The sequence below is a fragment of the Astatotilapia calliptera genome, chromosome 12 (assembly GCF_900246225.1).
Source record: "Astatotilapia calliptera chromosome 12, fAstCal1.2, whole genome shotgun sequence".
Classification (NCBI taxonomy): Eukaryota; Metazoa; Chordata; class Actinopteri; order Cichliformes; family Cichlidae; genus Astatotilapia; species Astatotilapia calliptera.
Genome location: NC_039313.1, coordinates 26,665,043 through 26,687,036, shown reverse-complemented (window position 1 = coordinate 26,687,036; position 21,994 = coordinate 26,665,043). Strand labels below are relative to the sequence as shown.

Below are 21,994 nucleotides of genomic sequence, written 5' to 3'. Positions count from 1 at the left end.
CTGGTTGGTTACCTATCTCTCTCCAGTCTTCGCTGAACTGGTGAATTTCCAGGTCTCTGCAAGCCATACGCTTCCCTCCGCGTGCACAAGGGGTTGCTGTTACCACACCTTACAACTCAAGACTCTCTGACTGCTGTGCATTTTCCACGCTGTTGTGTCCAATGAGGTGAGTGCGTGCTCTAAGCAGATTTAGCAGAGTATGAAAGATGAGCGTGAAACAACCACAAAATTAGAGGTACCCTCATCCCCTCCCACTTCCAGTATGTTTTGTTTCCCCTTTTGTTCCTCTGCCGTCTGTTGAGTGCACACTTCATAAAGGCCATTTATAATCCCGCTGTCTGGAACATTTCTAGCCAGCAAGAGGTGCTGACTGTTTATCTGCGTTAAAGTGTCAACATCACACTTAAGCTGTTAGAATAATTAGCATTTTTGACAAGCTACTCATCACACGTTTTCTGTCACTACTTGGGTTTTTTTCTGTTTTCCTGAATGAATGATTGCAAGTGCTGAATGAATGGTGGATGTGGATCACAGCCCCCCACCTCCACCACCAGCCCAGAGTTTGTTGTTTTGATTACCCGCACCCCCGCCCCCGTTTGTTATCTCTGTCATCATCATGTTCGGCACTCATCAGGACACCGGTGCAAGTAAACGAGGTGAAATCTTACTATAAATAAATACAAATAAAATACCTAAAATTAAAAAAAATGCGAAGCTTGGTTTCAAAGCTAATTTTTAGAATTAATTTTAGGTAGCTTTTAATTCAACCCAGGTTAAAAAAAAATACGAGCAATTAATAGATAAAAAATACTAATACTTTGCTTTAATTAATTCATTAATTAATAGGTGGTTTAGGCATGCGTGGCTGGAGGTGAGTTTATATACTGTATGTGTGTTTGGAGACGCCTACGCCTCTGAGGGGAGAGAGAGAGGGGGGAGAGAGAGAGCACAGAGTGGAGGATTGTGCATCAGTCTGTTGGCGCTCAAATGGGTAATTGCGCACACAGCCGACTGGACTATAGTGGCGACTCCAAGTACGACCCAGGTGTGAAGGCGTCCTATTTCTGAGCGGCATGCAGGGATCAGGGGGTTTGGACCGCTACGGAAAACTTGCTTCTGCTGCTCAAGTCATGCTCAATGTGCAACTCTGAAGCCGCATAAACTGCGACTGAGAGCAGTTTAACGCGTCTCTTATCGTTCTTTTTTTTAACCCCCCCTAGAGGATTACTCCTTCCCTCGGTAACCATGGGTAAGTCATTATGTTCCTCACAATTTAGTGACACAGTTTCTCCCTCCTGAGGCTCCTCGTAGCCAAGACGACGGCAGTGATCAGTTTTTAATGGCAGATCATTATTATTAATTATTATTATTTCTGTTTAGTTCCTAAACTGAATTTTGCTTTTATTTATTTATTTATTTATTTATTTATTTATTTATTTATTTATTTAATTATTACCTAATGATGGAGGAGGATTTTACGTGTCTGGTCTTTGAAAAGCTAATAATAATTACTGTTATTTGCTTTTCTCTTTATGTGAATATGATCACATATGCATACCTTAAAAATAGCTGACGTCAGACTGTTATCAATTCTTCATGAAGCAGGTCTGGAGTCTGAGACATCAGACCTCAAGCTGCTCCTCTCTCCATGATCTCCTGTTTGAAGGATGAATTCTTTGCCTTTACTTATTTGAGCGTCCTTGAGCAGGCATTTTCTTAAACCATGTCATCTCTTTGATTGCTTGTGCTCCACTCTACCCCCAACAGGTTCTGTGATGTTGGACTGGCGGTTATCATGTCTTCTTCTGCAGGCAGCCGTTTTGCTGCTGCTCAGCAAGGGGGAGAGGATGTGCCCCGTGAGTTGTCGCTGCGAGGGAAAGATTGTTTATTGTGAGTCGGGCATCTTCCACGACGTTCCAGAAAACATCACCACGGGATGCCAAGGTCTGTCTCTGCGTTACAACAACCTGCAGGTTCTGCTGCCGTACCACTTCGCTCATCTTGGTCAGCTTGTGTGGCTTTACTTGGACCACAACTCAATCAATGCCATAGATGCTTTAGCTTTCCACGGGGTGCGCAGGCTGAAAGAACTGATCCTGAGCTCAAACAAAATATCCCATCTGCACAACAACACATTCAGTGCCATACCAAACCTGAGGAATCTGGACTTATCCTATAATCAGCTGCAGTCTCTCCATCCCGGACATTTCTACGGGCTGCGCAAGCTACAGAATCTCCACTTCAGGTCCAATGGACTGAAACAGATCCTCGTTCGTACTTTTTTGGATTGCCGCAGCCTGGAGTTCCTCGACCTGGGTTATAACCGCTTGCGGAGCCTCACCCGCACCGCGTTTTTGGGGCTGTTCAAGTTGAGGGAACTTCATTTAGAGCACAATCAATTTACCAGGATTAATTTCTTTATTTTCCCACGCCTCAGCAACCTCCAGGCTCTTTATTTGCAATGGAACCGCATACGATTCATCAATCAAGGTGTGCCGTGGACTTGGCAGAAACTTCAGAAACTGGACCTCTCGGGGAATGAAATCCAAATCTTGGATCCCGCTGTTTTCCAGTGCATGCCAAACTTACAGATACTGAACCTCGAATCAAACAAGCTGAGTAGCGTGCCTGTGGAGGCTGTGGCAGCATGGACTTCGCTGACCACCATCAGCCTGGCAGGTAACGCCTGGGACTGCAGCCCCAGCATCTGCCCTCTCATGACATGGCTGAGAACCTTCAAAGACTCCAAAGAAATCAGCATGATATGCAGCAGTCCCAAGTCTGTGCAGGGCGAAAGAGTGGTGGACGTAGTGAGAAACCACTCAGTATGCATAGACATGTTAAATGTGTTCTCGACCACTTTCATCATTAGGGGTTCAGCTGAAATTGTGAACATCACAGCTCCCCCGTCTCCCTCTGATGTTACAGACCTGGCTGCACAGACATCCACTGCTTCACCTGACCAGCCTGGCAGGACAGACAGAGAGACAACAGAGTCCATAACTATGAGCTCTACAGCTCACAATTCCCCCGAAACACCTACATCATTTATCCCTGAGCTACAGTTTGAACATATGGCTTTCCATAAAATCATTGCGGGCAGCGTAGCCCTGTTCTTGTCAGTGTCATTGATTCTGCTGGTTATTTATGTCTCGTGGAGGCGCTACCCCAACACCATGAGGCAGCTGCAGCAGCACTCAGTCAACCATAAGCGCAGAAAAAAGGCCCGCAAGCAGGAACAGGACCTTAACTCTCAGTTGCAAGAGTACTATCTGAGCTACCACTCAAACTCGGAGACAATGGACTCCTTGGTGAACGAGCCAAGGCCGTGCACGTGCACTATATCAGGATCAATAGAATGCGAGGTCTGAGCTGCCCACTAAAACACGAGATATAAAGTGCAATTGCTAAGCAGAGGTAGATAGGCTTTGTTTCCCCTCCAAAAAAAAAAGATTAAGTGGTTTTTATCTCTAATATGAGATGATAGATTCTGCAGCAGTGAATAAAATACTGGGGGGCATAGTACAATATAATTATATGCAGAGAAAAGAAGATTGGAATGGAGAAATATATTTGGAGAGTTAATTATCGCCCTGACTGACACAAGAACAGTGGCAGGGTCAGTCGGGTTAGCTGTGTCTGACCTTACAAAAAGACTGGATCTTTGCTAACGCGAAAGTCAGCTCCACAGAGAGACTGACCTTATTCTTAGTCAGAGTATATTGCCATAGAACATACGAGCCAACAAAGCCACTTTTTACTTGCAACTGTTTTTTTTTTTTTATTTATTACTATTATATAGCTTGTAAAGCATTTTGGATAAATGTCAGTACCTTTGAGTGTATGTGTGTATATGAGTGTACTATGGGGATGAACTAATAGGACTGCACCTTATTCTCACAGATAGTTTTTGTCCAGTTAAATTATTTTTGCATTGGGCCCCACAGTATAGCAGTAGCACTACCATAAAAATGGACGAGGGTGGGGGGCAATCACAGAGAACAATCTTGTCCTGAGATCATATGCATGAGGCCGTTCTCTTTACTTTAGATGCTTCTTTCTCCTGTAAAAGGATCCGTCCTGACTACAGAAAAAAAGAGAAAAAATATGTGTGCAATTTGATTTGCTGTGAGAAAAGCCACACAGATGAACAGTATTTAAATACCCATGAGTCTGAATCTCAGGACTGACGTTTTCCAAGCTGTACAAATCTGTCAGGTCCAACAGAAGGCCTTGTGTGTGTGTGTTAAGAAGTAACAATGTTGACTTTCAACATATTTTGTATTGATTACCGCTGTCATTGTATGGACTGTTTGTGTAAAGACGTAATAATGTGGATACTAGGAATTCTATGTGACTGTATAATTAAAAGAAACACTGACAACTGATGAAAAAAAAGAGAGAAGAAAATGTGTGTGTGATGAGAACGCTGACATCTGACGCGGCGCATGGCGAAAAAAAAATCTCTTGAAATCCATGCATTGTGATGTGGATGTTTCACATCTCATTGGATTTGCAGCTGCACGCGAGGGGGAGCTGACATATTTCCACGTGTCTCGTTTTCCTGCTGTCTTCTCTTACACCCTCTCCCGGCACTACAGCATTGATTGTATCTGGGTTAACACCTCAAACAGAGGGTAGGGGGACCGTGTCAGTCCCTGGGATATAGCTGATCTTGTTTTAAAAAAAAAAGAGGAGAGGAGTATTATACTCTGTTTTACTGCGGAAAGGTTTGGTTTAAGTGGAGCCCAAGTAGGCGATGCCATTCTTTGAGACAAAGAGACATTTTTGGTCCCTGAAACCAGAAAGAGATTAAGAATCTCTGCTTTATATAACCATGTATTCACTGTCAGTTTGAAAATACAGCTCTGGTGCAGTGAAAGGAAGGACAGAATAGAGGCAGGCCACTGAGGGACAGTGGGTGTTACAGGTCAAGGCAGTTATGCTATTATGAAGCTATCAGCTGCACTGGTCTGCTTTTTTCCCCATCTCCTCCCTTACGTATTCTCTTTGTGTGTGTGTGTGTGTGTGTGTGTGTGTGTGTGTGTGTGTGTGTGTGTGTGTGGTTTGTTTACTGTGTTGACAGAAAAATGAACCTGTGCCAGGAGACATGCAAATGTTCACACGTTGAGCAAGACACATAGGCAGCACTAGTGTTAGCATATATGAGCAATAAAAAGGGGTATTCGTCCCAACGCGAGAGATTCCGCTGAAAAACGGCATCCTACAGTCTCTCCCTCGCAGCTGTCACATTTTTTTTGCTGTCTGCTTTTTTTCTTTCCACCTGTTGTGTTTTGAAGTAAATGCACGCTTGAATCCCTCTTATTATCTGCTATTAGCCCGTTCGCATGTGTCGTGTGCTATACGTGGAAACTTTCTGACAGGTCAAAGGTTGTTTAGATGTGGATTTATGATCGCTCAAAATCCACTTTCCTTATCCTCCAGGCAGGCGTCGAGGCACGCTGCCAACAGAATTTATATCCATAAATCTGGTTTCTAGCTTGCATATATGATGAATTTCTTCTTGTGGGCCTGTGGGAAAAATGTGAGGCCGCACAAAGAAAAAATACATAATATGAACAGGACAAACGATTTGTTGATCTAATTTCCGCAGCTATTGTAATTAGTGTTTGATTTGTCGTGTAGTGATTGATGGAAAGCAATTCCTTGTGTTTTGAAATGTTTTGGTGTTGTGTGGCTAAGAAAGGAATACTGATTAGAGAGCTGCGGCCTGCATCCTTCAGATCGCTATTGGAGGATATCTGTGCGGATGAAAGATGCTAGGAATGCGCTGCTTCAGCTTCAAGCAACATTGCACAAGTAGAATCACATTTCGCTGGTGAACTCTGTAAAAAGCTAAACCTTTACATACTAAATATCTAATACCTCTGTGAAGTTCAGCTCAACAAGGCCAGAAATGCTCACTTGCTCGCCCCTCCCTGGTGGTCATGAAGTTTTGATTTACAGCAGTCACTGGGGATTTTTCCAAGGTAATGCATGTAACTCTTTGCACAAGGTGTATGCTGGTTATTTGAAAGGTAAGCACACTAATCCTAACGCAGCAGTGATGGTATTTTATCCCCTCAAACACATAATTTTCTTTTTATCTGGCTGCCTGATTTCTATTTTCGAGGGAGGTAATTTAAAGTAATCACTCAAAATTTGGGCAATAGCATATTAGCATTCGTGCCAAGAGTTTGATGAGAAAATTGATAACACTCCTGTGTTTTTCTGGTAAATATAAGGCAACAGCCAGCAGCCAGTTAGCTCAACTTTGCATGAAGAATGAAAATGAGGAAACTAGCCTTGGTTTGTCCAAAGGTAACAATCGCCACCCAACGTCATCGCTAAAGCTCGGTAGTTAACATCCCATTTGTTTAATCCTTAAACAAGCCAAAGGATTAAGACTGTCATATGTAGTGGGTTACATCGCTGATGTAACTTCCTGAAGGATCAGGTGGTTAGCTGACACCTCGTATAGTTAAGGCTTTATCTCATTGTTTTTAATTGTTGTTGTTTTGTACATATCTAAGATACATGGTGTGTGTTTTTACTGATCGTGGCTACATTATCAACCTGTGTACCGTTAGCTACATGGTGTAGAGGTTGCCGAACATATAAAAACTCCCTGGTTAGAGACCAGAAGGAAATACCAACCCGGTCTCAGAGAAGTCACAAGCTAGTGTACTCCCAGTGCTGGTCCAAAGCCTAGATAAATGGTGTTGTTGTGTCAGGAAGGGAATCCAGTGTAAAATTACAGTGCAGCCCTCCTGAGCCAGGTTCTGCCAGAGGTTTGTTCTTGTTAAAGGGATTTTTTTCCTTCCCACTGTTGCCAAGGGCTTGCTCATAGGGGGTCGTCTCTGTATTACTGCAGGGTCTTTACCTTACAATACAAAGCACCATATGATGGCTGTGGTCATGATTATGTTGTGCTATATAAACTGAAATGAACTGAAATTGAAAATCTGTTGTGGCAACCTCTTATAGGAAGTAAAGGAGTGTCTGAAAGTACTGATAGTAATATGTGCTGGTTTGTCGACTTTGTTTTCCTTTTGACAAAGCAGTGGGAGGTTTTTACGTTGGGCCCAGGTGGGAAATTCCAGTATTTAAAAACAGGCACGATCTTGATATTGAGGGTACAGGCAGAAAAAAAGTGACATCTTTTAATCCACCTCTCGGCAAGCAAGTGAATTTCTCAATTAAATCAAAGACATGAAAAAACAACTACAAGTTATTTATATATGCAAATGACTGATAAATTCTTTCTCTTTTCCTTAAGCATATTTACCATCTTTAATAGCATGGCTGTTTCTGCTTTCACCTTGTGTATTTGTGTGTGTCGTGGTGACTGTCTAATGGGAACAACCGCAAATGCATTTAGGATTTCTGCAGACATATTTTGTCAGCTGAATGCAGCTGTGAGGCTTCAAATGTGTGTATTTGACTTCAAAATCAAGGTCAAGTCCAGAGGATGAGTGCGGTGAAACTATTGGCTACTCATATGATAATGCAGTAATGACTGCTGAGTGCGCGCAGTTTAGAATATTAACATGTCAATGGGTGCCACAGCTGTAGGGTCCCATTGCAAAAGGGTCTTTCATTCAATATTGTGTTTTCTATTGCATTTGTGCCAGGCTTCCATCCAGTGGAAAGGATTTCTTCAAGGATGATTGAGTCATCCAAGTCTTTTATTGGACAAATGTGCTCAGCAGACAGGGAATTTCCTTTATTTCTTTCTCCTTTAAAACAGCGAGCATCACATCCACTCCTACATGCAATTTAGGACCAAGGCTCAGGACCTTTAAGCTAGCATGTCGAGACTTTTACGCTAATATATTCAAATGATTACAATCAGTCCAAAATAGAGTCACTGAAGTATGAAAGGCTTCAAAGGCAGTTGTCACACTCTGGGGAGACAGAATTGCCCTGTCTCTAGTGTGCCACAACTAGATTCCTTTGTTACTTCACCTTTTGTGCACTGTATGTCACCTGTAAAATTCATTTCAATACTAATGCCTAACAGCTTTTGTCACATGTCCCAGTAGGTGCTTTGAGCCCCCCCCCCCCCAAAAAAAAAAATTCTCTCGCTGCTGCTTTTTATTTTTTATGTGATCATGTGAAAGTGGTGATAGTCAGAGAGACCTTTCAGCGTTCAGTAAAGGCACGCTGTTTTTCGTTCAAACAAGATGACATTACTGAGCGAATTGCTGCAAAGAATTTTAAGATAACTTCAGAGAAAATGACTTTTTGCCATAATCTATTCCCTCACTTTCATCTTTCCGCTTCATCACTCAGTGTAAACTTAAACATATACTGGAAATTTAATGAAAAAAATCACAAAATTTTGATTTTCTCTGCCGTTTGTCCTGAAGCAGTAGGACGTAGAAACTTTCTTCGCAGATATAGACACAGATATATTCATTGTGTGATCTTCTCTGAACAGTGTAGACTAACGGCCTCTTTATTAAGTACAGATTATAAATATCTCATCAGTCAGTCACATGGAAGCAACTCAACTCATTTAGGCATGTAGACAAGGTCAGTACAACCTGCTGAAGTTCAAACCGAGCATCTGAATGGAGAAGGAAGGTGATTTAAGTGACATTAAATGTGGGATGGTTCTTGTTGGTAGATGGGCTGGTCTGAGTAATTCACAAACTGCTGATCTAACAGGATTTCCTCACACAACTATCTCTAGCGTGGTCTAAAAAAAGAGCAAATATCCAGTCAGGGGCAGTTCTCTGGAGGAAAATACCTTGTTGATGTTAGAGTTCAGAGAAGAATGGGCAGACTGCTTTAAGCTGATAGGAAGGCGACAGTAAGTCAGACCGCTATTTGTTACAACCAGGTCTAAAGAAGCAGTAGCAGAAGACCACGCTGCAAGCAGCTCAACAAAATCAGATGAAAGAAGACTGGAAAAATGTTCCCTGATGCGATGGTGGGGTCTTGATTTCTGACGTTACATTCAGATTGTGAGCTAACAATTTGGTGTAAACGACCTGAAAAAATAGTTCCATCCTGCCTCGTATCAACAGCTCGGGCTGCTGGGGGATTTTTTCCTGGAAGCCTCTTTGACCCAACTGGGCATTGTTTAAACATTACATCCGACCGGAGTATAAAGAATTAACCCAGTACTAGCAAAGGGTACCTAATAAAGTGACTGGTAAGTGTACTTGTATATGAGCACTGATCTGTGCTCCTAATCATTCCCATGTATACTAAACAGTTAGTCAGTACAGTAAAATCTTTCCAGCAGTGAGTTTTGATATTAGAGACGCTTGAAGTGAAAATGTTGTTCCAGGCACGGAGTATAGTATACTACGTTTTACGAGTTACTTTCTTATCCATGGAAAGTGATCCCAGAGCAGCTTTAGTTTACATAACATTAGGAAATAATTTCAGGCAGAAACCCAATTAACAGCCTGACCTTTATAGCTGCATTTCCACTTCCCTTTGACAACACGTCTGCTTCATTTAGAGTCTGAAGCAGTATTTATACATCTTGTTGCCACATACTTAGAACTCAGATTCAATTATTTTGTATCTAACATGCTGTACATACAGACTGTATGATGTAACAGTAATATAGCGCATTCTTTTGAGGTGTCACCTCATTGTTTCACTGATTTATTTCCCCTGATTCTCCACCAGTTCTTCCTCCCACACCGGGGGAAATCAACCAAAAGCCAACAACAATTAAATGTATAAGATTTATAAGCGCCGGGCCTAGTCATATTATTGTTCCCTGAGAAATCCAACATCACCATGGAAACTCTAATAAAGAAGCAGTGGCCACAGAGGATTCATTTTGGGGCTAAAAAAATGTCACTTAGAATTGTGAAAGAAATTTTCACTTTCAGGTAGCCTTGCATGAGAGCACACACACACACACACACACACACACACACACACACACACACACACACACACACACACACACACACACACACCGTACGCATGATTCAAACCCTCCTTTTCAAGACCGTGGTGATACGGCAGCTGCTTATGTGACTGACAGACAAGCTGACTTAACAAAACTCAAACAAAAACAAAAAATGACAATCATAAATAAAATATGTGACATACGTACACATCCTGCCTGTCCATCTTCCCTTCACTGTCATTGCTACTGTTACTGGAAAGGAGAGGAGCTGAAAGTAAATGCAGTCTGACTGGTTATGTGGAAGCAGGTTAGGTATTAAACTGTGTGAAAACAGGTCATATTCAAATTTCCAAGTTCACTGAATCCAGCATACTGAGTATGACAGCAGAGCTGCAAACAATGCCTGGCAGCTGTAAAATTTTGCTTCTAATAAAAAATATTTTCTGTGCAGGAAGTAATTTTAGCCAAAGTCCCTGAAGAATTCCAAATACCAAATGCACATTTTCAGCAAATGCAGTGACTAGTTAAGCTGACAGGTCTATGTAAAAAGGCCAGCGCCTAACTCGTTATTTATTATATTTTTTTTAAATGATAAAGTCCTGTCCAGGGGGTATCCTGCTCCTCTCCACCCTATGGCAGCTGAGATAGGCTCCAGGCCCTGCAAGACCCTGAATTGGATAAGTACAAGACAATAGATGGATGGATGGATGATAAAGTCCTCACAAGTATAGAGTCGTACAGTACTGCTTTATCGTTGGCACAACCTCAGTATCGTCAGTCTTCTCTTTTAGGGGAAAAACATAATCAGAGTCATGTTTGTGCATGTTACAGACAGAACTAGGCTGAGCTTTATGGCCTCCTGCATATGTACGGTGTAAGCTGTACCCCAGCGCTGTAGTACAGTACAATTTAGTGTGGGGAACATTGTCTCATGAGGATAATCTAGAGCACAGAATGCTTAATACAGACGCAGGGATACGGAAAAGTGAGGCCTGACCTTCGGCCTACACCTATACACCTGTCGACTAAATTAGTCTGTGTGTTTGATGGAAAGGTTCGTATTTAGCTCTTACCCTCAAGCTCAGTGCTGTGGGCTTCTCTGCTACTGCATGAATGATGGCAGCATTAGTGCAGCAGAGGCATACTACAGTGCCATGACACTTTAAAACATCCTAATAAAGATAAAAAAGTAGCTACCGAGCCCATCTTTATCTCTACAGAGGCTTCACAGTGAAGGCTGTTAAAGGGAGGAAAGAAACAAGTTACATAGAAACGAATGGGCAGCGGATTGTCCTTATGAAGTTTGACTGCCTTTAACAACTTGAACTTTAAAGCTGCAGTAGGCAGAAATAACTCCCCCCACCTCCCCCTTTTGTACTAGGCCCCTCCCACCAGACCTGCTAAGGCTTCTATACAGTCCCCTTATTAAACCACTGAACCGCCACTAACCTATGTGGAGTTTTGTGCTTTCCTTACTACTTTATACACTCAACTAATTAGGTTTTAAAGGAGCTAAAGCCTGAAAACCAAACCCAGAGATAACTAGTTCTTCTGGTCAGGTCACTCTTAATAAAATGTTATGAAAGGTTATTATTATAAAACAGCAGCACTTTTGCACTTCACTCATGTGTAGCACAGACATATAAGGTTCATTTATCTTGTTATTCTTAAGATTTTTTTTGCCACTGTGTGTAGCCAGAAAAAAAAACATCATTGTTTATAAATTCTTAAATATATACACTTATATGTGTCTTTAACTTGTTATTTTAAGAGCGACATTAATGGGACATAGTACATGCGCTGATTTCTAAGGTCATTAATTTAAGATCTTAATTGTAATGCAGATTGTATCCTAGTAGATTCTCATCTTCGTTGCCTAAATTTACCTACAGGCTGATCATTTAACCTCAAATTACAGCTTTAATAGTAATATATCTATAAATTCAATTAATCGCTCGATCTATATATCTGTATACACTGTATATAATATAGAAATGACGAACAACACTCAAAAACTAATTTAATTTGGAAAAAGTTTTCTAAAGTTTTTATATAAAAGTTTTGGGCGTCCTAACAGTCGATAAAAAGCGTCTTAAGCTTTCAGCTTCACCAGAATTAATTGTTAAGCTACAATGTCTCTGATATTTAAGGACTGTAGTTCTGATTCTTCATTCTATATTTAGTGGTGAGTTGAACAAAATTCCTTCGCAATTATAGACCAGTAATATAATATACTAAAATCAAAAGAACTGGGATGTATAATAAATGGTTTTTTTTTTGTTGTTGTTGTTTTTAAATATAGAGATGTTAATAATTGCTGTATGTGTCAGGATGTTCATGGATTGGTCCACTTCTTATGAGGGAGATACATAAATACATACATAAGCTACAATCATCCAAGATGACTTTCAAATTACAGCGTTTACTTTTGATCTAGTTTAACCATTTCATATTTGATATCTGTGTCATTGATCAAAGCTGACAAGCTATATACCTTGAAATATGTGCACAGCAGCTCTTAAGACTCTGGATGGTGTCTTCCGTATTATCTTCTATGAGGTTTGAACATTTCCTATTTGCTGTCTATGTTGGTCTTTTTTTTCTTAGGTGATTTTTATTTATTTATTGTGTATTCTATTTGAAGACCTCAAAGTGAGCTAATTTGCTAGGCAAACAAGGGCAAACAATTCAAGTGTTTTGTGGTGAAAATCCTCGTGAGCGCTGGAAAGTGAACAAAATGTTTGCTTGCTGCAAATAAAGGATTGTTTTTGGTGGGTATAAAAAGTATAGTTTTGTTTCAGTATGCAGTTTTGTTTGAATATAAAACTGTGTTATTAGCCTAGCCCAGGTCTTTCTTACTGAAGCTAGAATAATGCTAAGGTTAGCTGGCATGTTATAGCATTCTTTGGCTACTTGTCTCAGGCTGCCTGCTTGCTTTTGTGGCTATATATTAAATAAACAGTTATTAAATACTAACTTAAATAACATATCTTCCTGTTTAAGGTATCTAGTAGATATAAAATGTTCACAATATTAACTTCGTAGTATATACTGTTAGATAGTTTCATGCTTATCGTATAAATCTACCTGTGTTTATTGTCTACAAATAAAGTTAATTTTTGTGTGTGTGTCAAAGTGGAAATGGGCAGTATCATGACAGCCTTTCATTGATTTCTCAGCTCTTATGGTGCATTTATGAATAGAGCACTTCTTTATGGAGCATCAGTTTAAAAGTTGGCCATCTTTCTAGCTGAGGATGCTACAATTATAGATTTTTGTCCAATGAGACAAAAATATGTTGCCTACCTCAGCTTTAAATCAACTGGAGTTCTTTACTCAGAGGTCCCTCCTTGTTTTCACTGCAGCAGATTCTTCTTCACTTGTTTATAAAGTGTCATTAAGTAATCTGTGGCAACTATCGACCTCTCTTGGCAGCCACAGAGCTGTGACAACATCAGCATTGGCCTGGCACAGCTCACATTGTGGCATAAAAAATAAAGCCACATTTGCAGCAGAGCTTGTTGACTAATTAGAGCAAAGATCCATCAGCAGAAGTGGATGTGTATTACAATATGTACAATAGAAAGAAGTACCATCATAATCCTGTATTTAATGTGACATTTTTTTGGCTTATGAATCAAACCTCTGGGTTGTAAACAGCGTCTTCCAATTATCCATCTGTTAAGGTATTGCTGATTTTGGCCAAAAATACATCTCAGCCTTCCACAGAATGAAAATCGACTGTCACTGAACACAACAATAAGAATTTTTGTACTCTTTACTTGTAGACAGCATATGTTTTGGCTAATATAGAGATTTGTTTTACATAATAAGCCAGGTAGCACACGAGTATGTCTGTTTAAATCAAGCTTTTATTTTAATTTAAGATTAAATTAGGAGCCAACCTCTGGGGCAAAAAACGGCAGTTTCTTTAATTGTCCCTTAAGGCCGGCGCCAAAATTAGAAAATCCCTAAAGACTCCCATGTCGTATTATCCACAATTAATGATCAAACTACCTGGTAGCAAAAAAATGCAGTTTTCATTTCTAAAGCTAATTTCCAGTTTCACAACAAACAAGTAAAGACACGAATAAATATGGTTATCCCAGCTGGACATTTGTCAAAGCTGGGAAGGCACCTAAAGAAAGCTCCAGCCGATCCAGGAGAGAAGGACAACTGCTCCCTAAGCGAAAACCCGTAGTGATCCCGTATGTGTCAGGAGTATCGGAACAGTTGAGACTCGTTTTTTTTCTAAATACCACGTCTCTGTGGCTTTTAAACCCCAAAACACGCTGTGCCAAAAATTGGTCCACCCCAAGCATCAGGTCCGCTGACACAAACAGAGTAATATAGTGTAATAATAATAATAATGGATTGCATTTATATAGCGCTTTTCAAGGCCCTCAAAGCACATTACAATTCCACTATTCATTCACTCTCACATTCACACACTGGTGAAGGCAAGCTGTTAAGTGCCAGGAGGATTGCCATGATTTTTACATCGGGGAAACCAAACAACCTCTGGCAAAGTGGATGGCACAACACAGAAGAGCTAACTCGTCAGGACTCTGCAGTCTATTTACACTTACAGGTCAATGGACACTCTTTCAATGATGAGGATGTACACATCCTGGACAGGGAGGAATGCTGGTTTGAGTCAAGGGGGTCATTTATGTGAAAAGGGAAAGACCATCTCTGAATCAAGGAGGGTACATCTTTTGCCATCTTATGATGCTGTGACCGCAGCCATTCCCCAACTCTATGTGAATGGTCTTCATGGCCATTGATCAGTGGGCTTTGATCAGTGGTTGTTGATCAATGGTCATGAGAATTTGCATATTAATGATCAAGGAACTGACCTCACAGCCCATTGTTCATTCAGTGAGCTGGTTTCAGTTATTGTGCAAATGTACTATAAGGTTGGGGAAACCTTCAATCGGCTGAGACTGAAGAAGTCACTTGGATGAGTCATGAAACATTTCTCCCACTGAAAACACTTCGTCCAGATGAACAGAATCAACTTTTTGGGGTTATGGCTTAAAGTTAGGAGTATGTTGCGATTGGGCAGCTGTAGCTTGGAGTAAAATTCTAGTTCTTTTTTTTAAACTTACTTAGAACTGACAGTCTATCTACTGACAAACTATGTGTGTCAGGTAATTGCACCGATTTATTCTGTGGATGGATCCTGCTAACCAAGCTTGCTAGCATTGTTAGATAACACTCTGACCCAAATATGGTAACTCCTGGCTCCAAGAAAAGCAGCATGGCAGTTTCCAAAACACCAAAGTTGAAGCTTCAAAATGCCAGAAACAAATGGATTGCCATTTTTTTATCTTTTATAGCCTGAAACTTGTAACTTAACCATTAACTTAGAATGAGGCTAATTAAATCCATGCTGCCCGCTAAGAAACACCTGAAGTTGCCAACATATTCCCACATAGGCCCCTTCATATTTGTCGTTATAGGATGAGATGTGAACTCTTTCTCACTGATTTTACAATTAGTTTTTCCTGAATTTCAAAATGTCGTCTTTACTTTAGCCCGGTTCACATTAGTGCTGCTGTTCCTGCATGACACCCCCACGCCACTACAGCTGAGAATGTGAAATGACCCGCATCAAAGTGGCAGCCATGATAAGAACAGGCTGGCCCCTCTAAACACTAAGGAAAGGTGCCTGAGTATGTCATTTCTTACTTTTTTACTCCTCAGCTGTAAAAGGCTGATGGGGTATTGTCGTCAACCCACCGGGCAGGTGCGCGGTTGGCGGGGACACCAGGTTTGTGAATGCAATAAGTTGAGAACGAGGCAAATTCACACCAAAGGTGGATCTACAAAAGATCTCAGATGAGTTCAAATCCCGGTGGTCTTGATGTCAAGAGGTCAAGTTCTCTGATAATCTTGTGAATGCGATAACGTGAGAACGAGGTGACACGGGATTTTGAAATTGATGCCATGGATGTGATATGAATGATTGCATTTCTCATCTTACGCTATAACTTGCTAATATGCTGATACATTTTGGACTTTCAACAATGAATCAATCACACTGGGAAATCCTGCTGCATAATGTGCAAGTTATAAAGCTACAAGCGACCCTGAAACGATCAAAGTCAACAGGACTGTAGCTTAAGTCAGATTGTACTGGTTATGTTCTCACATATTATAACCCTTTAGGATCATCACTAATTAACTTTACTTCAGGCCAAGCAGTAATCAAAGCAAGAGTTAAACTCAGCAGGAGCAGAAAATAAGAATGAATATGAATGCAGCCATTTTATTTTACATTCCAGCCACATGGTAAAAGAGCACGGGTCATTGAATTCTCCCTAGCATCTTTTCTCTTATCTCAGGGATCTGATGTTTTCTATTAAGGTCAGAGAAAAGCATTTCACAGAAGACATGAGATGATGGGTTTTTTTTGTTTTGGTTTGTTTTTTCACCATTTGTCCACAACCTGAATCTACATAGCACATTACCCACAAGTCTATGTTAATACATCCTCCGAATGCAGTCTCGATTGAAACCGTTGGCGTGACAGTCCAATCAAACACTCCCAGTCATCATGCATCACAGGCATTGTTGTCAAAGACCCACCCTCTTGGAGCTGATTTAAATTACCTGCTGCTGTTTTTAGATTCTCTTGGTAAGGGCAGAACATGCTTCAAATATTGATCTTTTTTGGTTCGGGTACATGTAAAGAGCTCCAGTCATCAGTTGACAACACAGATTTTGTTCTGGTCTGTTTCAAAATGTCACACGCACAAAAAGAGATGTCACCGTATGTCATCCGTAGAGTACAATGACTTCTTTTCACTTCAGTAGTTTATTTGCATCCAGTCTGGTAGCAATAATGATCGGAAGTAATGCTTCTGCGTTTCTGCAGTCTAGTCTACAGCTTGTGAGTGACATTCCTGTGTCACAGAAGCAAACCTCTGCAGATCGCCACGTGTAGTGATTACTGCAGCTTCAATTCATTAGCGGCTAGCTGATGAGAATATATTTTTGTTGGCCTCAGAGCCATGATTGTTCTTGAAATAATATATTTCTTCAGTGTTAAAGAATTATTATTTTTTTGGTAGGGTGCAATTATCATGATTTCCATTTTAATATCTTATGAAATATGTAAATATCTTTAATAAAATACATGACTGTAATATTCATGCACCCTATTCTCAGTGCAGTCAGCTCTGTGATGTTATGATAATTTATGTAGCCATGTACAACGGGTGTTGTCATAGCAAATAGCTTTGCCTGGTTGACCAGGAGGAAATGTTTAACATTTTAAACAGACTTTATTTATTTATTTATTTTAATCCGTGCTTGGAAAAATGCATGCATGCATGCCGGAAGAGAATTAGACTGAGCTCACTTAGAGATTGTAGCTGGAAATGTGTGTTTCACATGTCAGTGGCACCAAAAGAAGACTATGGTGTCTGTGAGTTTTGTGGAATTGTGGAAACATCTATATGACATGTGCAGTGTGCATTTGAATTTCAAAACCAACATGCTACCACCTAAAACACGCTCATGTAGTAATCCACTGCAAGCAAACTAATCTGCATGTTTACAGAAGTGTCTTATTAATAATTAGAAGATGTTTAATAGATGTTTTTTGGCTGGTGATATTTACATTTTTGTTGTGTGCAAAGCTGAGGTTAGCAGAGTTGACTCTTTTTTTTCATGAAGGTAAACAAAATATCTGACAAAATTCAATCTGCATCTGATGACGGACCAGATAAAAAGATCTGTACTCAGTTTTATGGCAAATCATGTTAAGACATTTTACCCAAAAGCAGAAATAACCAGGCACAAGAAGAAAAATCACAAAACTCGTTAACATTGATCCCCTATTTCCTGTAATTTATTCACTTGCTGTCTGACAAATTGACCAAGAGACACCCATGCCTGTAGCATAGCTAAAAAGGCCAAATAATTACCTTAATCTGCTTGGCACTGTCAATTTTCTATTAAATGTTACTTCTTATTGGAAACTATTTTTTGCTGCAGATTCAGAGCTCTGTGCCAAGAAGATTGTGTATGTATGACTGACTCAAAATAAACCACAGCACCCATGTTTAAATAAGTTAAGTGGGGTTTCACAAAAATGAACCATTATACAGGAATTATACAGGTATTTTTGTACGTAATTTCCCATTTTCAGAGCCTCAAAAGTAATTGGACAATTGACTGCTAATGTGACAGAGGACTGATGTAAGAGGATGAACTGTGAAGTGTACGTGGCCGTACTCTCTGCTCAGATTCAGCTACACGCTGAAAAATCAGACAGTGCTTCACCATCCAAATGGATAATGAGCCAAAAGAGCCCAAGAGTTACTTAAGACAAAAAAAATAGGATATTCTTCAATGGCCAAGTCAGTTACCTGAACTCAGCCCAGTAGAGCGTGCTTTTCATTTAGTAAATACAAAACTGGAGGCAGAAAGATCCACAGACAAGCAGCAAATGATGGCTGGAGTAAAGGCCTAGAAGAGGATCTCAAGGGAGGAAACACAGCATTTGGTGATGTCCATAGGCTATTCTCGACTTCAGGTAGTCACTGACTGCAAAGGATTTACATCGGAGTATTAAAAGCAATTCTTACATTTAAAATAATGTTAGTTTTTCTGATTACTTTCGAGCCTCTGAAACTGGGGGACGATGTATAAAAACGTCTTTAATTCCTAAACAGTTGTTGCAAAATGAATGCTAAACTCCTTGAATTAAAGCTGAAAGTCAGCACTTCAATCGCATCCTGATTGTTTGATTTAAATTCCACTGTGGTAGTATGGAGCCGAAATTAAAAATGTAAAAAAAAAAAATACTCCATATACTTATAAGCTGAAAGGTACCTGGGGTCCTAAAGTATGTAACTTCTTGCTCAGATTAAAATTTGAGCATCGTTTATCGAGTCTATATTAGCAAAAGTTGAAGGATCAAAGTTTTTCAGTGGGATAAACACTGTGACATTCAACAGGACGTCTCTATAAGTCGATAACCTTATCACATCCTCTCAGCTCATTTTGTGCCGTGAATCATTAAAACGCTCATTAAAACTCTTGATGAGGACCGACCCATGCAAATGCGAGTGTACAGTACTTTATCACACCACCACAGTGGATATTGAACTTCATTGCAACAATGTTTATAGAGCCAGATAATAAATAAGAGCTCGTATTCTTACCGGAACCTGCTTTATTTGAAGCAAGACACAGCCAGACTATTAATTGTGGTGCAGATGATAGTCTATAGTCTGATATTAATGACAAAGAGCACAGCTATTAGGAAGGGGGGATTTTTTTGTGTGTGTATGTGTCTGCATATTTATCTTCAGGCATTGTTGTTGATTTTGTAACTTTGGAGAACAAGCTAACATCTTGAGAAACTTCTTGCCATATTTTTTTGTGTCTCTTATTGTTAGCCCGCATCGTTGTTTCTAATTTATCAGAACAGCACAGAGAAACTGCTCAGACCAGATGGTGCAGCTCACTTAATCTTTATCGAATTGTGTGCAATTCGGCATCTGTGTGTCTTAAAAAGCAATAGCTGGTGTCAAAACACTTTTTTTTCTCTCCTTTCTCTCTTTTCTGCGGAAATGAGCTGCTCAGTTCCGAGTGGGCAATCTCACTCATCACACTTTCATCTGGAAAGCCCTGTGGGGGAGTGTACACGTATGTGAGAGAGTCCTGATCTTCACACAAGCGTAATGTGAGGCCATTCTATATATGTCATTTCTTCTTAACAAGCTCGTTTATAGATCATCAGTTAGAGCCAGGGTTAGGCTTGGTTCAGATTAAGGGCCATGGCAGACAAATGGATAGGCTTCTGATCAATATTTTATAATAGCAACGGATGAAATCATTATGTGTAATGGCAAAGGTTACTTTCTGTGTAACAAACTAAACAAACACAGAATTATCACCGGACTTGGCTTCTCTCCAGGCTTCCATTGTTAGCATCTTTAAGGTCACTGCTTTCATTTTACAAAGTGCAACTTCACCGTTTTGGGTCATTCCCACCATAATTATCAAAACAGCCACAGCTACTCTGAAAACAGCTCCAAAAACCTGTACCTGCATCAATCCAGGATTCTTCAGACATTTAAATCAGTTGTGTGGTTGCAGGCTAGATTTTTGATATTAATAGCATTTATTTGTATAGGGATAAGATAACATGAACCACACCACACGCCACAGCTTTTATAGGTTAGACTCATTTGCAAAGCCCATCCCTAGATGAGCTTTTAAAATGCATACAACTGAGCTGAGGTGTATCCTCTAGACAGAGGCAAGCAGACAAGGAGACTTGGTGGAATTACAAAGTACGGGAACGTTTTCAAAGGAAGAGGTCAGCAAAGAAAAGTGGGATAATCGGGTAGATGAAGAAAGTAGAAGGACGTGCTGGGAGGCTAGGCATACAGCAAAGAGAGATGTGGCAAACGCTAATGAAAGGGCATATAGTGAGTTGTATGTTAGACTGGACACTAAAGAAGGAGAAATGGACCTGTATTAATTGGCTGCACAGAGAGATCGAGCTGGAAAGGATGTGCAGCAGATTATGGTGATTAAGGGTAGAGATGGAAATGTACTAAAGAGTGAAGAGAGTTCGTTGAGTAGGATGTAGGAGTAGGTTGAGAACGGGTCATTGGAATCTGCTCTGAGCCCTTTCTTGTTTGCAGTGGTGGTGGACAGATACCACAGGCAGATGAGGTCAGGCAGAATTGTCCGTGGACTGTGACGTTTGCAGACGACATCTGTAGTGAAAGTAGGGAGCAAGTAGAAGAGAGCCTCGAGAGTTGGAGGTATACATTGCTGGGAAGAGGAATGACAGTCAGTGAAAGAGAGAGAGAGAGAAGTGGAAAGGTGAAGGAGTAAAAGTAGTGAAAATAGATGAGTTTAAATATCTGTGGCCAGACAAGGTAAAGAAAAGAGAGTGGGCAGAAACGAGAGTCTGGGTGATTTGTGACAGACTGAAAGGGAAGGTTTACAAGATGGTAGCACTAACAAGAAGACAGGTGGCAAAGCTGAAGATGTTTCAATTTTAACTGGCAGTGACCAGAATGAACACTGGTAGAAAGGAGTACATCAGAGGAGACAGAGTTGGAGAGGCAAGACTGAGATGGTTTGAACGTGTGCAGAGGAGTGATAGTGGATGAACTAAACATACAATGCTGGATATGAAGCTGCCAAGCAGGGAAAAAAGAGGAAGACTACAGAGAAGATTCATGGATGGAATGAAAGAGGACACACAGAGGGCTGGTGTGACAGAGGACGGTGATAGCGATAGTGAGGAATTTGCATTTTGCTGGTGAGCATTAGATGACAGGATTATGGTAATACCTATTTCATGTCTGTGGTAAAGTAGGTAGGTAAGTAATTTCCTGTCTCATAAATATCAAACCAAAGCCAGCAGTCAGTTAGCTCAGCTATGCACAAAGACTGACACCTCCAAAAAAAATCACCAATAAACACTTAATATCTTATTAGATCTGAAATCAAAGCGTAGGAGAAGAATTTGTGGATTTATGAGGGATTACTTTTGTTTTAGACTCTGAAGGCATGTAAGTTAATAGAGGGTGGCTGTCTGGTTAGGAGTTAGAGCAGGTTGTTCATTAATCACAGAGTTGGGGGTTTAATCTGCAGCTCCTCCTTTCCACATGTCAAAGTGTCCTTGGGCGAGAGACCGAACCCCAAATTGCTCCTGATGGTCAGGTCTTGCATGGTTCGTTGCCACTGATGGCATGTCCGCGCGTGTGTGTGTGTGTGTGTGTGTGTGTGTGTGTGTGTGTGTGTGTGTGTGTGTGTGTGTGTGTGTGTGTGTGTGTGTGTGTGTGTTAAGCTGTTATAATGTCTAAGGCCAAACTTGTTTTAGATCAAGTCTAAGATTGAATTTGTAATACGGAAGGTTAAGTTGCACAGAAGCAGTTTGTAGATGATAACAGTGGATAGAGTGTCCTACCAAATTGTGAAATATATGCATGAGCACTTGTGTAATCGTTGCATGAGTCTTGTGTTTTCTAAAGCACGCTTGTATTACTACCAAGCAACCGAACAAACCGGGTTCACTCGTTTGTAGCTGTGACAGGGAACGAGGGCAAACAGCATCAAACGGATGCA

At 40.5% G+C, this 21,994-nt stretch overlaps 2 protein-coding genes across 2 annotated transcripts in view; both read left to right on the top strand.

The window, feature by feature from the left end:
• Positions 1–959: 959 nt before the first annotated feature.
• lrrtm4l2 (leucine rich repeat transmembrane neuronal 4 like 2) lies at positions 960–4,548 on the top strand. The gene is made up of 2 exons (XM_026187616.1): positions 960–1,249; positions 1,768–4,548. Exons 1-2 carry the CDS (start codon positions 1,246–1,248, stop codon positions 3,369–3,371), a joined length of 1,608 nt encoding a protein of 535 aa, XP_026043401.1. The 5' UTR covers positions 960–1,245; the 3' UTR covers positions 3,372–4,548.
• A 1,221-nt stretch (positions 4,549–5,769) lies between these two features.
• tas2r202 (taste receptor, type 2, member 202) overlaps positions 5,770–21,994 on the top strand; it is a 32,283-nt gene continuing 16,058 nt past the window's right edge. The window contains exon 1 of the mRNA XM_026188032.1: positions 5,770–6,038. Within this exon, the coding sequence (XP_026043817.1) occupies positions 5,918–6,038 (121 nt within the window). The 5' untranslated portion in view covers positions 5,770–5,917. The remainder of the gene's footprint in view (positions 6,039–21,994) is intronic.